We start from the raw sequence: 16,138 nt of genomic DNA on the forward strand, positions 1-16,138 counted from the left end.
GGAGGCGGTTGGAGGATGGATGGCGGCTAACAGATTGAGGTTGAATCCTGACAAGACAGAAGTACTGTTTTTGGGGGACAGGAGGCGGGCAGGTGTGGAGGATTCCCTGGTCTTGAATGGGGTAACTGTGCCCCTGAAGGACCAGGTGCGCAGCCTGGGAGTCATTTTGGACTCACAGCTGTCCATGGAGGCGCAGGTTAACTCTGTCTCCAGGGCAGCTGTCTACCAGCTCCACCTGGTACGCAGGCTAAGACCCTACCTGCCCACGAACTGTCTCGCTAGAGTGGTGCATGCTCTAGTTATCTGACGCTTGGACTACTGCAACGCGCTCTACGTGGGGCTACCTTTGAAGGTGACCCGGAAACTGCAATTAATCCAGAATGCGGCAGCTAGACTGGTGACTGGGAGTGGCCGCCGGGACCACATAACACCGGTTCTGAGAGATCTGCATTGGCTCCCAGTACGTTTCCGAGCACGATTCAAAGTGTTGGTGCTGACCTTTAAAGCCCTAAACGGCCTCGGTCCTGTATACCTGAAGGAGCATCTCCACCCCCATCGTTCAGCCCGGACACTGAGATCCAGCGCCGAGGGCCTTCTTGTGGTTCCCTCATTGCGAGAAGTGAGGCTACAGGGAACCAGACAGAGGGCCTTCTCGGTAGTGGCGCCCGCCCTGTGGAATGCCCTCCCATCAGATGTCAAAGAGATAAATAATTACTTGACATTCAGAAGACATCTTAAGGCAGCCCTGTTCAGGGAAGTTTTTAATATGTAACGCTGTACTGTTTTTAACACTGATTGGGAGCCGCCCAGAGTGGCTGGGGAAACTCAGCCAGATGGGCGGGGTATAAATAATAAATTATTATTATTATTATTATTATTATTATTATTATTATTATTATTTATAGATAGAAGGAAATATAGCTCTTTGTCTCCTATAAAAGGTAATAGGAAATGGGTGTATCTTTTATGATTGGTTCTAGCAAACAGCCAATAGAAATTTCAACCAGGCTGATTGGACAGAGGCAGCCAAAGGAGGAGCAAGGGGGCTGGGCTGAGGAAATATAAGTGCTGGCCATCAGGGCTGGAGGGGGCAGAGCTTTGGTAACCATATACCACTGTGTCTCTCATTTATTTGTCTGACAAATAAATCATTATTTTAATTTCTCTATTGCTGCGTTGAATATTTCATTCCAGCTAAGCGTTAACCACAAGCAGGGTGCTACAAAACCACGGAGGAAAAGGCTATGGGACTGGGGGCACATTTGGAATTTTGAGAAGGTGCCAAGGGTGCCAGTTACAAAATGGCTGCCACCAGGGATGGAGCCTGAAAAAAATACCTGCCGCCTCCAAAAGTGAGAAAGAAAGAAAAGATATGGGAGCGTAATATGGTCCAAATATGGAAAATCTTTTCAATTCACTTCTTTTCCAGACATTGCTATGTTTTGTAGTCTGTTGCTGTAGATGACAGCTAGAAAATAAAAGATCACTGAACCCAGGAATAATTCTGAACTACAACCGCTGGTCATACACACACTTGCACAGCAACACAGAATTGCCAGTGCCTGGGGTATGCAGGCACACGTTGGACGGGGGATCTACCAGTCCAGCCCTTGCTGCCACCACTGCTGGACTGACGCCACCCCCACCAGAGCAAAGTGGGGCTGCACTCAGCTACCTGCCTGCCTGCACAGCGGGCAGCCTGCCCGGCAGATGCAACCCTTGGTGGGCAGAAAGGAGCACACAGCACACAGAGGGGCTGTGCTGGTGTCACCTGTGTGGGGGTGACTGGTTCACCCCCATACTACACCTTTCCTGCACATGCATAGTCACAAATAAAAAGAAAAGGTTGACAGACAAGAAAAAAGATACAGGAAATACAAACCATCCCTTAGAATACAAACAAACCATTGCTTAGTTCAGGAGTGAAGTGACAGAAAGTACTCATGGAAAGTCAAATAGAGTGCTGCTCCTTCCGGGTTTGGGTCAAACCAAATAGCATTACAAAGCTATGCATATAATATGCAATATTTTTCTTACACTTGTAAATCAGTCATTTTTAAATTTTTTTTCATTGAACAGAGCACTGTAAACCACATGTGTCACTGGAGTCATTTTAGAACCAGGTAAAAAAAAAATTGTTTTGCCCCTCCATCCTCCCCATCCCTGCTGACCTGTCCTGTATTTTGGCTGAACAAAAGTGGCAATCCCAGTAGCAGTTTCAACAATACTGGCCCAAACTAGTGTGATGTTTGAGGCTGAATGTCATGTACAAGTTCTGAAAATTGGAGGTGTATGAGATGAAGACATTAGCGTTTCTGCCTTTGCCCTGTGCTCTGCCCTCCCCAGACAAGTGGGGAGCAATCCATGCAGGGGGAAAGTGCTGATGGGAGCAAGGACGCCTCTCAAAGGTGCCTTCAAACAGCAAGAACTTCAGAACAATCAGGAAAAAGGTGGTCCTTGTCACCTTTTTCTGAGGGCCACAGGGTTAAATTGGTTTAATTTGTCAAGTAAAGCTGAATTGATCCACGGGAGACAATTTGAATATATGAAAACACATTTTAATAGGTGGGACTGACATTTCAGAGAACTTTTGTTTATTTTTTTAGACCTGGTATGCTACTCTGCTGGGGAATGTGTATACTTTATTAAGGAGAGGTCTTTTGTTTCTGAAAGCAACCTCTGTTTAGATTTTTCTTACAAAATTTTAAGTTGTTTCATATTTTTCTCAGTATCTCTCCAAGGTTGTCTTCATTGTTTTGGTAACACGTGGTAAAGCAATTAAAATGCTGGTGATTCAGGAAATAAAAAATATTTAATCAGTGGACAGCCTTTCAAATATCAATTGCCAGGATTTGAATATTCAGTGGGCATCTTCTGGAGGTGATGGCTTTGAAAAAAATATAGTAGATATAAAACTTATTCCCCAAATCCACAGCTCAGTATAATATAAATGGTACACACAATTGTAAACTCAACAAACTACCTGTTTGTTGAATGGATTTGTTACCACCAGTATTTATTTATAACAATCTAGTGCTGTTGACACCCCATTTATGGGTGTTCACAGTGGGGGCAAGGGGAACAATTCCCCCTCCAATGAACCTTCATGCCCAGATTCCCAGCTTTCATTAAGAAAAAGAAAAAGAGTAAGGTTCTATCGTTCTTAGAACCTGAGATAGGAGACAAAATATACAAACACTCTTCTTGTGAGAAATTAGCCTGTTCCCTTTCCAGTGTTTTACTCCACTCCCTCAAATAAATAAATAAAATAAAATATCCCCACCCTGTAAAAATCCCTGCAGACATCTATGCCCCCATTCCCCCCCCCCCATTTCATATCACAGACAAACAGGACACCTTCCCTTTGCAGCAAACTGCTGGTGTTAAAATAATTTATCACTTTTGGTGGGAAAAAGAAATAACAGATTTCCACTGTGTCTGCTTTTGTGTTTTGTTGTAAAATCACAGGTTTCGATCCAAATGCACTCCTGGAGGCTTAATGGAGGATATTCTTTGTGCAGGAAGACACAAACACACACCTCTGTATAATCAGAAATAAGCATGGTTTGTTGACTTTTAAATAGGGGTGCTTATGGTGCTGGCATCTGCCAGTTTCGTCTGCACTGGAGATGTTCACCCAAGATGGTTACTGGATATTTCTGACTAACTGTTGCATCCCATTACTCTTCTAGAAGTACATTTCCAGAATCAGTGACTTTCAGGGGTGAACACTGTTGACTTCCAGAGGCTGGGTTTTCCACTGTTTCCCCATTAACAACAAATGTTTCACTTGGAGATACTCCTAAACTGTGCTCCTAAAATTTTCCTCAGAAAGGGAACGGTGCTATGCGATGACATAACTTGGCTTTGTTTTTGTTTTTTTAAATAATTTTTATTAAGTTTCATATTACCAAATTAAACACATCAAACCAATTAATCCAAATTATATCAATACATATCATGTAATCCAATTGTTTTCCAAATTATAATTTTTTGTGGGGGGTACCCATGCTTCTTGATCGGCAGGAGTCCAATCCTCGAATATTTCTGCTGCTTTCATATTAAGAATGATATTTCCAGTCCCCTCTTCTCAATCCTTGTCGTTGCTCATTTTCCTTTTCATTCACCTCCGAGTTGCTCCGCAAGTGGGTTGAAAAAAACAGTCTTATTTGTATTTCTGTGTGGACTTTGTACTGCTCTCTCGTAAATCACTCTCATCCAATAGTCCAGGCATTTCCACTCGAGCAAGCAATCGCCATCTTGTCGTTCCGATGAAATGCAGTCTAAAAGCTCGCTCGTTAACTTTCCTGACTTGTTGCATTGTAAATTAGTCTTTTTCCAGGAGGGCTGCCCCTTCCAGTTCACAATCTCATCGAAATAATAAATCTTCGGCTCGCCCTCCCCAAGACCAAACCTCCTGCAACACAGGTCTATCTTTCCGCATCAAATCTCCATTCTTACTCCGTCACAAAGAGAGCCTTTCTTCTTTCCAAATCCTTTACAGAGTAAAACCTTTAAATTCATATTATTCCCACACAGTTCATTTTTAGTCCCATTTGCCAATTAGTTGTTGTGACGGATCTTCTAAGAGGGAGGGTTATTAGTTAATCACATAGAGCAAAAATAATAAAAAGTCATTCCCCCCCTTTCAATTCCGTTGCATTCCATTCCACATACCAGCTTATCTGTAGTACTTTGATGTAATCTTCCGTCTCAATCTTCTTCGTTTCAGCGGCAAAATTGTTAGCAGATAAAAACCTCCTGCCTCTCTTGAAGCATGTGCGTTATTTTTCTCCAATTTTTTTCCTTTTAAGTAACGCTAGTTTCGCTCCTGGAAGTAGCTTCGGAGGAGTTCTGAAACTCGCCGAGGGTTGTACACCCAGTGCCTCACCCCCTCCTTCTTCCGAACTCGGGGGTGATTTATGGCAACAGCGGGTGAAAACTGCATCTCTCCCCCCTGGAGAGATGAGGGAGACTGATTTACTCCCCATAATCAGCCTCTAATTACCTCATGTGAGCTGGATAGATGTTAATATCCGCCATCTTCCAAGGCGCCCCTAGCGGCCCCCCGAATAACTTGGCTTTGTTAGGGAGGAAAGGATAGAAAACTGCCACTCCCAAAGTTACTGGATTGTGTTGTCCCTGAAATTTGTTCCTTTTTTATTATTCTTCAGCAGTTTTAGCCCCCACACAATTGAAATAAATCAATGGGTCAGATATTTCAGTCTAGCACTAGTAAATCTGTGGCTGTCACTGGATTGGTAAAATGTGTGAAGGGGAAGGCCTTACATTCTTCCACCCAGCAGCATGGATGCAGCCTTTGCCAATTTGGTGCCACTATGCTGACAGGGATGAGAGTTGGAGCCCAAACTGCCCTATTTGGCCTTCCCAGTCCTTGCTCCAAACAAATATAAACTTTTTTATGGTGTAAAAGTAAACATGTTAATAAAAATCAGTTAAAATAGTAAGTTCAGAATTCAATTAAAATGCCTGCTGGAATTTAAAAAAAGAAGTATTCAATAGGTAGCAGAAATTCAGCAAGGAGGGAGCTTGTCTGACCTCAACTTGGAGTTCCATATAATTAGGCCCCTAATACTGAGCAGGCGGCTCCTAGTGGATGTGAGTCTGCATTTGAGCCATGGAGGACTTCCCTGAAGACCTCAGGGTACAAGGGATGAGCAGGCCTCTGAGTTATCCAGTGACCAAGCTGTTAAGGGCCTTGCAGAGAATCTTGAACCGGGCTCAATATCATCCGATATACTAATAATAATTAAACTAGAAAATGAAAAAAGGGAAGTTATTTCCTCAATGAGTTCACCATGAGGAAGGAAGGGATGTGATTCAGGGGCAAAGCACCTGCTTTGCTTGCAGAAGGTCCCAGGTTCAGTTTCTGACATCTCCAGGCAGGGCTGGGAATGTCCATTGTCTGAAACCTGGGACAGCCTCTGCCTGTCCTTTTAGACAATGCTTTTAGACAAGGTGGGCCCAAGTTCCTCTCTTGTAAACAGCCAGACAGCTGGTGGGGAGGAAAGGGAACAAGGCATGTTGATCACAGTATGTGGGGTTTATTATCTCTTTGGATCAGAATTTTGTTGGCACATAATGCACCATATTCCTATCCCCGTGAATGGAAGTTTTCACAGTTGGCAAATGGTTCCCTTGTTCACCAAATAGATTTAGCATAGAATCATAGAATCATAGAGTTGGAAGAGACCACAAGGGCCATCGAGTCCAACCCCCTGCCAAGCAGGAAACACCATCAGAGCACTCCTGACATATGGTTGTCAAGCCTCTGCTTAAAGACCTCCAAAGAAGGAGACTCCACCACACTCCTTGGCAGCAAATTCCACTGTCGAACAGCTCTTACTGTCAGGAAGTTCTTCCTAATGTTTAGGTGGAATCTTCTTTCCTGCAGTTTGGATCCATTGCTCCGTGTCCGCTTCTCTGGAGCAGCAGAAAACAACCTTTCTCCCTCCTCTATGTGACATCCTTTTATATATTTGAACATGGCTATCATATCACCCCTTAACCTCCTCTTCTCCAGGCTAAACATGCCCAGCTCCCTTAGCCGTTCCTCATAAGGCATCGTTTCCAGGCCTTTGACCATTTTGGTTGCCCTCCTCTGGACACGTTCCAGTTTGTCAGTGTCCTTCTTGAACTGTGGCGCCCAGAACTGGACACAGTACTCCAGGTGAGGTCTGACCAGAGCAGAATACAGTGGCACTATTACTTCCCTTGATCTAGATGTTATACTCCTATTGATGCAGCCCAGAATTGCATTGGCTTTTTTAGCTGCCGCGTCACACTCTTGGTTCATGTCAAGTTTGTGGTCAACCAAGACTCCTAGATCCTTTTCACATGTACTGCTCTCAAGCCAGGTGTCACCCATCTTGTATTTGTGCCTCTCAATACTTTACATTTCTCCCTGTTAAAATTCATCTTGTTTGTTTTGGCCCAGTTCTCTAATCTGTCAAGGTCATTTTGAAGTGTGATCCTGTCCTCTGGGGTGTTAGCCACCCCTCCCAGTTTGGTGTCATCTGCAAATTTGATCAGGATGCCCTTGAGTCCATCATCCAAGTCGTTGATAAAGATGTTGAATAAGACCGGGCCCAAGACAGAACCCTGTGGCACCCCACTAGTCACTCTTCTCCAGGATGAAGAGGAACCATTGATGAGCACCCTTTGGGTTCGGTCAGTCAGCCAGTTACAAATCCACTGAGTGGTAGCAAAGTCAAGACCACATTTTACCAGCAAGCTGGGTCAATGTTTATAGGATCAATTTTGTACAGCAAAGAAGGTCAATTTTTAATTTGCAAAACATGCCTGCATACACACTTATGCAATGCATATCATCCAGCCTGAGTTGAACACTTTAACACCTTTTGCTTGAGTTTCTTGTTGGAATCAATGGTCCTTAAAAGTGATTGTTAATACTCTGCCCAGGAGTGTGAGGTGGGCTTACACATATGTTTCTTAATCTAAAGGTTTGTCTCAGATGACTCAGAGGACCCTGGAGCTTGTGTGTATTCTGTGAATTGCTGAATTGCAGTAAATAGAGCCTATGGGCATCTTTTAGGCATGAATACTCAAAACACGGATGCAAAACTGTTCTAAAGTTTTCTGCAGGTAACACACTGTTTTAGTCACCTCTCTGTAGATTTAAAAAGTCAGAATTTCTGTCCTACTGCATTTAATAATTTAACATGAGCTTTAATGTTCAGGCAGTTGTTGCATTTCCACCATTTATCTCTTCCATTAGGGTAAAAAAGAAGGTCTAAGTGCCCAATTCTCAGCTCAGATCTACTGGGCTGAGCATATTCGGATCCAATCGATCTCTGTCTCAGCTGGGCTATGCCAGCATAAGTCTCCAAACCCAGCTGAGCTGGAGATACAGTGCTACCTCGAGTTACAAACGCCTCAGGTTACAAATGCTTCAGGTTACAAACTCCGCTAACCTGGAAAGTTACCTTGAGTAGAGAACTTTGCCACAGGATGAGAACGGAAATAGTGTGCCAGCAGCGCAGCGACAACAAAAGCACCCATTAGCAAAAGCACACCTCTAGTTAAGAACAGTTTCAGGTTAAGAACGGACCTCCAGAATGAATTAAATTTGCAACTAGAGGTACCACTGTATGCTGGCATAAATCTCCCATCATGGTTTAGCCAGTGCTCAGCCAGCTTAGTCAAGATGAGTGGATATTGATCTTATTTCCCAAGGAAAACCCACTTCTCAGTGCTAAATCACAGCAAACTGGAGAAAACCTGAATTGCTGTTTGCTTTGACTGAGCGCTGGAGAGTGGTTTTCCCCATGGAAAAGCATTGGGATGAGAGGAAGTGTAGAGAAGCCTTCACTTCCTTGCTTGTCTCTGGCTGTGTGGCATATTATTTATTTATTATTCTGTATTAAATGTCTAAACTACCCTTCATCTGAGGATCACAGGGCAGTTTAGATATATAAAAAAGACAAAAATACATACCATAGTAACAAACAGAAACAATTAACCCCACCCCCATTTTAATAGGCCACAGATTGTCTAATTGAAGGGACGCAGGTGGCGCTGTGGGTTAAACCACAGAGCCTAGGACTTGCCAATCAGAAGGTCGGCGGTTCGAATCCCCGTGACGGGGTGAGCTCCCGTTGCTCGGTCCCTGCTCCTGCCAACCTAGCAGTTCGAAAGCACTTCAAAGGGCAAGTAGATAAATAGGTACCGCTTCGGCGGGAAGGTAAACGGCGTTTCCGTGCACTGCTCTGGTTCGCCAGAAGCAGCTTGGTCATGCTGACCACAAGCTGTCTGCGGACAAATGCCGGCTCCCTCGGCCAATAAAGCGAGATGAGCGCCGCAACCTCACAGTCGGTCACTACTGGACCTAATGGTCAGGGATCCCTTTACCTTTTATTGTCTAATTAGGCAGAAGCCTGGGAGAAGAGGAATGTTTTTGCCTGGTACAAAGATATTGTTATAGATTTTGGAAGAATTAGTGAAAGCTAAAATCAGTGACACGCTTTTCCAACAACACAAGAGACGACTCTACAAATGGACATCACCAGATGGGCAGCATCGAAATCAGATTGATTATATTCTCTGCAGCCAAAGATGGAGAAGCTCTATACAGTCAGAAAAAACAAGACCTGGAGCTGACTGTGGCTCATATCATCAGCTTCTTATAGCAAAATTCAAGCTTAAACTGAAGAAAGTAGGAAAAACCACTGGGCCAGTAAGATACAATCTAAATCAAATCCCTTATGAATACACAGTGGAAGTGAGGAACAGGTTTAAGGATTTAGATCTGGTGGACAGAGTGCCTGAAGAACTATGGATGGAGGCTCCGACATTATACAGGAGGCAGCAACGAAAACCATCCCAATGAAAAGGAAATGTAAGAAAGCAAAGTGGCTGTCCAACGAGGCCTTACAAATAGCGGCGGAGAGAAGGCAAGCAAAATGCGAGGGAGATAGTGAAAGATACAGGAAATTGAATGCAATTTCCAAAAAATAGCAAGGAGAGACAAGAAGGCCTTCTTAAACAAGCAATGCAAAGAAATAGAGGAAAACAACAGAATGGGAAGAACCAGAGATCTGTTCAAGAAAATTGGAGATATGAAAGGAACATTTTGTACAAAGATTACCATAATAAAGGACAAAAGTGGTAAGGACCTAACAGAAGCAGAAGACATCAAGAAGAGGTGGCAAGAATACACAGAAGAATTATACCAGAAAGATATGGATGGCTCGTACATCCCAGGTAGTGTGGTTGCTGACCTTGAGCCAGACATCCTGAAGAGTGAAGTCAAATGGGCCTTAGAAAGCACTGCTAATAACAAGGCCAGTGGAAGTGATGGTATTCCAGCTGAACTATTTAAAATTTTAAAAGATGATGCTGTTAAGGTGCTACACTCAATATGCCAGCAAGTTTGGAAAACTCAGCAGTGGCCAGAGGATTGGAGAAGATCAGTCTACATCCCAATCCCAAAGAAGGGCAGTGCCAAAGAATGCTCCAACTACCGCACAATTGCACTCATTTCACACGCTAGCAAGGTTATGCTTGAAATTCTACAAGGTAGGCTCAAGCAGTATGTGAACTGAGAACTCCCAGAAGTGCAAGCGGGATTTAGAAGAGGCAGAGGAACAGGAGACCAAATTGCAAACATGCTCTGGATTATGGAGAAAGCTAGAAAGTTCCAGAAAGACATCTACTTCTGCTTCATTGACTATGCAAAAGCCTTTGACTGTGTCGACCACAGCAAACTATGGCAATTTCTTAAAGAAATGGGAGTGCCTGATCACCTCATCTGTCTCCTGAGAAATCTCTATGTGGGACAAGAAGCTACAGTTAGAACTGGATATGGAACAACATGGATATGGAAAGGAGTACGACAAGGCTGTATATTGTCTCCCTGCTTATTTAACTTATATGCAGAATTCATCATGCGAAAGGCTGGGCTGGATGAATCTGAAGCCGGAATTAAGATTGCCGGAACAAATATCAACAACCTCAGATATGCAGATGACACAACCTTGATGGCAGAAAGTGAGGAGGAATTAAAGAATCTTTTAATGAGGGTGAAAGAGGAGAGCGCAAAATATGGTTTGAAGCTCAACATCAAAAAAACGAAGATCATGGCCACTGGTCCCATCACCTCCTGGCAAATAGAAGGGGAAGAAATGGAGGCAGTGAGAAATTTTACTTTCTTGGGCTCCAAGATCACTGCTGACGGTGACAGCAGTCACGAAATTAAAAGACGCTTGCTTCTTGGGAGAAAAGCAATGACAAACCTAGATAGCGTCTTAAAAAGCAGAGACATCACCTTGCCGACAAAGGTCCGTATAGTTAAAGCTATGGTTTTCCCAGTATGGAAGTGAGAGCTGGACCATAAAGAAGGCTGATCGCCAAAGAATTGATGCTTTTGAATTATGGTGCTGGAGGAGACTCTTGAGAGTCCCATGGACTGCAAGAAGATCAAACCTATCCATTAAATGGGCACAAGATGTTGGACATAACATTATATTTGCTGACTGGGAACAGTTATGGACCACAGGTATGAAGTTTACGGCATGTAATGCCTTAAGAGAGAATATTATGAAAATGATTTACAGGTGGTACATGACCCCAGTCAAGCTAGCAAAAATTTATCATTTGCCCGATAATAAATGCTGGAAATGCAAAGAAAATGAAGGTACATTCTTTCACCTTTGGTGGACATGCCCAAGGATTAAGGCTTTCTGGGAAATGATTTATAATGACATGAAAAAGGTATTTAAATATACCTTCTTGAAGAAACCAGAGGCCTTTCTACTGGGCATGGTCAGCCAATCGGTGTCAAAGAAGGATAGAACGTTCTTTATGTATGCTACAACAGCAGCAAGAATACTCATTGCAAAATACTGGAAGACACAGGATCTACCCACTCTGGAAGAATGGCAGATGAAGGTGATGGACTATATGGGATTGGCAGAAATGACTGGCAGAATCCGAGACCAGGGAGAAGAGTCGGCGGAAGAAGATTGGAAGAAATTTAAAGATTATTTACAGAAATATTGCAAAATTAATGAATGTTAGAATGATGTCGGATAGAAATTAAGTGGTTTCCAGCTGTAATGCTTTAAGAGAATATGGGAAAAAAGGTTTAGAAATAGCTTAAAATTTATTGATAAGGATTTGCTGAACTAACAATTTGAATTGGAATACAAAAAAGGGAGGTATGAGGAGGTCTGGGAAATAAGTCAATGAAAAATAAGTAATGGAAACTCTATGTGTTTTTAATTATTTTTATTTTTGTTTATTTTTGTTACTTTTTCTTTTTTTCTTTTTGATTTTTATTGTATTACTATTGAAAACTTTAATAAATATTCTTTTTTTAAAAAAAGAAGATCAAACCTATCCATTCTTAAGGAAATCAGCCCTGAGTGCTCACTGGAAGGACAGATCCTGAAGCTGAGGCTCCAATACTTTGGCCACCTCATGAGAAGAGAAGACTCCCTGGAAAAGACCCTGATGTTGGGAAAGATGGAGGGCACAAGGAGAAGGGGACGACAGAGGACGAGATGGTTGGATAGTGTTTTCAAAGCTACCAGCATGAGTTTGACCAAAGTGCGGGAGGCAGTGGAAGACTTGTGATTCCCACTTGTGATTCCCAAGAAATCATATTCAAATGCAAGCCTGCTCTGATACTGGAAACAGCATGCAGTTAGCCATCATTACTTTACAGCAGCAGAGCGATTAAGTTCGAACAAAAGAAGAAGGGGCGGGGGAGCAAGCTGGTGCCATCATCACTTGTCTAAGTAAATCTCCTAACCCTGAATTTTAAAACATTTTTTCGTCCTGGTCCTCTGCCAGTTTCTTCCTCCTTTCCTTCATGCTCCCTCCCCTTCGTTTCCAAAAGCTTCAGCTCAGCTCTAAATTACCCTAGAATTTGGCCTCTGTCCTCAGTGCTTCAGGATTAATACAGGCACATTCACCCAAAAGAGCATATCTCATGTCGTCTTAACATCTCCTCCTCTGCTACCCCAGGAGTGTGGGTGGGAGATGTCAAAGTGTCTGGCTGCTTAATTCCAGATTCCAGCCCTCTTCCCCTTCTCCTGCAGTCTCCCTGCAAACCTCCCTTAGCAAATCCTCTCCGCAATATAGCAGGGCCTCAGCCTCTGGCAAATTTCAGGCGCATAATGAGTCTGAGATGCTTCTGTTTATTTTTCATGCACACTCTCAAATATGCCTCATGCATACCTCCAGTTCCTTGATAGTCTCTGTTGTATAGTTTATTTCTTTGTAGAGGCATATTTGATTATCCATCCCCTGCTGGTTGAGTCATCTGAAATGCATCTCAGACCATGTGGGGATTTGTAATGTCTCAACAGGATTTATATTGTAATATTCAGTAATGTTCTCCTTCCTCCTACCTCCTCTCCCTTACAAGCTTTAGGATTTTAAAACACACACACCTATGTCTCACATTAAGGGGAGTTAGATGCACCAATTATTTAGCTTCCTTATAAAGCAAGAGGTGAGGAACTAGGGAGGAAGCAAGGTTAAATGCTCAACAGTGCAAAGGACTTCTCATTTGATGGCTGAGAACAGTTTTTGCTGCAGGGGCCACATGTGGGGGTGGTCACTCACACTCAGGCTCATTGAGTGCTTGCTGAGATTTTGGTTTTTTTCCTCTACCTAATCAAAACACAAATCTAGACCTATTGCATATTTTATGCCACTGAAAGCTACTTTTTCACAAGCAGGTTTCATTTTGAAAATAAAAACTCAACACAGATTATTTAATTCCCCTGTTTGAAAATGGATGGAGGCAGTCCCAGCTGAATACAGGATTAGACACTATAAAGGATAAAGTAGAAGCAAAAATATTGTTGCCTTCCACTCCCATCTCTGAGTAGTGCCAGATTCCAGGGGTTCCAGGCGCTTTCCCAGGGTCCATATTTCCTTTTGGAAATGAGGCACAGTGGAGATTGTGGTGTCTTTATGATATATGGTTTATAGGGTTCAAAAATTCATTATGACATAGTGTAGTTAACGATGATCATCCTGGACAAATCTGGTTTTTAATTCCATGTGAAACATTTTATAATGAATAGAGTACTTTTCACAAAATGTTTTCTGAGAAACCTTTGTACCACAACAAATTTTTGAATTTCCTTTTTATCATAATTCTTCTGCTTCTAGAATTCTATTGTTTGAGAACCATTATTTAATTTAATAACCTACTATGTTTGAAATGTAATATCAGTTTCTGACATTTTACCAACATCAGTGGTGACACTAATAGAGGGATACTTATAATTAAAAATAATATTTTGGCAATGTATATTTAATCACCAATATTCTTCCAAACCATGATATTAGTAACGATAACTATATCTCCAGATTTTCTGTTTCTTTATATAATTTCCCATGCTTAAGCTTTCCCATCTCTTCAGAGTTATTTGTTATCATTTTCCCTTGTTACGTTCCCCCATTCTCCTAGAAATCAAGTTCCACACATCTTCAAAACAAAGGCACATGCAACAAAAGAAAACACAACTTGTCCCCCTGGGCACATTATTTAAGAACCTGTTTGTGCTCCCCCTCCCCCACACTGTATGATGACACCAATGACAATCTTAGCTGCAGTGAACATTCATTTACCAGCTGATGTACATGTTCCTGCACAACTTCAGCCATCAAAACTGTGTCAGGAGCTCATCCTACTCTTGAGTAGGACCCTGGCAGAGACACGTGCCCGACTGACATGTTCACTCCTTCCTGGTCGATCATTCGGGAGCTCCATAAGCTTTCTTCTGCCCGAACATCACAGCGACCGATGCCAACAGACATTGACACACTTAGTTTCTTGCTTCTCTGAAGAAACAGTGTCTACCCTTACAGCCTTTGGGCGTGGTTTCCCGTACCTTGAGGACAAACCCTGTACCCCTTTCAAGACTCTGGGTTTCAAGACCTGTGTCAAGCCACTAGCCACAGCTAAATCTGCAACAGCTGTGTTAGCAAACTCCTGAGCATACCTGGTTGGCTTCTCACCCTTCGTAGCTCCTCCTGATCTGCGCACCTGGCGCATCTCCTCCACTGTATCAGTGGAACTCACCTCAGTGCACCTGCTGTTTATAACAGCAACAGACTTAGTATCTATGGGGCAATGGGGTAGCCTAGGAAAATATACACATTCCCCCCCCCCGCTCTGCACTCAACATCCCCAGTGAGTAAAATCAGCTTGGTATGAGGCTCTAGTACTCTATACAAGCCTCCATACCACAGGAAGAATCTATGCTCCCTGCCTCGTGATGTCTCAACCCACATGTCAGACCCATCCATTGGCATCCTGGCTTTTTCCGGGTTTATCTTGTCACATTTCCCATCAGAAACTGTCTGAATCCAGGGAAAGACCTTGCAAACTATGTTTGCCGAGCATATCGCTCTGTGACTTTGGAACCCACATGTCAGATCCAATCATTGGCATCTTGGCTTTTTCCGGGTTTGCCTTTTCACTGTCATCATCACCAATAGGGTGCTTTTGTAATATACCCATATTGCTTCCCCCTTTTGCTTTGTCCTGAGCACTGGTACATCTGACCATCTTCATGTCAGACAGCAGCAACCTGGGAGCTTCATGCTTACAACCTGCATGAAAAACATGGTTAACAGACAAAACATTACATGTCTCTTGAACCATTCCACCATCCCCTATGTTAACATTATAACATAGCAAGAACAAGCCATTTACACAATAAACATCACAATGTAAAATGTCACTTTCGCTCTTCTGGGTTGTTTCACTCTGTTTGTTGCCATAAACAGAACAGCCACGCTGCACCAGCTGGGCTTCTTGACCTGGAATGAAAAACATGTTAGACATCACAGCGTTACAGCTTTTCAGTTCTACGATCCAGGTGCTATGTACCCCCAACGAATCTCCACTCAACTGGTGGATCGAATCCTTCTGTGGTGTACACCTGGTGAACCAGTCCCATCTTCCACAAAGGTGTGCCTTCGCTTCAGATTCTAGCACAAGAGATTCTTGCACCTCTGCCCTGGAACAGTTAGTCACCATCTCTGCACTGAAGCTCTGTATCTCTGGCCTGACTTCATGTCACCTGTCAGAAATGCTGCAAACCTTCCTGGCTTTTGGAATCTGTCCAAACTTCTCACAGGACAAACTTTCCACTGCTTTCCACTGGTTTCAGTGATGGTTGCAATGATGTCACAGTCAGTTCCCCTTCTTCTCCTTCCATTCTGGAGAGTCCTCTCCCCGAACAGGAAACAATGCAATTTTCCTCTAAAACGCCTCCAAACACAACTGGAGCTTTTGCTTTCAGGAACCATTGCCTCCCATATAATGTGGGCATCGGAGACAGCAAAGTCCACCTCTCCAAACTTCTCTGGCATCCTAGATAGCCTGTCGCCATCTTGGAATGTCCAAGTGTGTTGCAGATGAAATTCCTGCTGATCACACACTCTGGCTGTTGGCATCAGACACAGCATCAAACTGCTTTTGCAGCTTTGGGAACAAAATCACTGCTCCCCCACATTCCCAAACTCACAGGGAGAATCAGAAGAATCCTGTCTTCTCAAAGTTCATGCCTGCTACTTCAACGCAGCATTGGGGGAAATTGCTCCCTCCCCCATAGCTGATGTTTCACAA

At 43.2% G+C, this 16,138-nt stretch overlaps 1 protein-coding gene across 6 annotated transcripts in view; it reads right to left on the reverse strand.

Annotated features, from left to right (window-relative positions):
* The window catches only part of ZMAT4 (zinc finger matrin-type 4), a 300,023-nt gene that overhangs the window by 32,598 nt on the left and 251,287 nt on the right, over positions 1 to 16,138 (reverse strand). For 4 of the 6 annotated variants that reach the window (XM_053401629.1, XM_053401630.1, XM_053401628.1 and 1 more), the window contains one exon: positions 14,432 to 15,117. The exons of the other annotated variants lie outside the window; for them this stretch is intronic. In XM_053401629.1, coding sequence (XP_053257604.1) covers positions 14,855 to 15,117 — 263 coding nt within the window. In that variant the 3' untranslated portion in view covers positions 14,432 to 14,854. Of the gene's footprint in view, positions 1 to 14,431; positions 15,118 to 16,138 lie in introns of those variants that run through there. 6 annotated transcript variants of the gene reach the window in all.

The sequence above is a fragment of the Podarcis raffonei genome, chromosome 8 (genome assembly GCF_027172205.1).
Source record: "Podarcis raffonei isolate rPodRaf1 chromosome 8, rPodRaf1.pri, whole genome shotgun sequence".
NCBI classification, from domain to species: domain Eukaryota; kingdom Metazoa; phylum Chordata; class Lepidosauria; order Squamata; family Lacertidae; genus Podarcis; species Podarcis raffonei.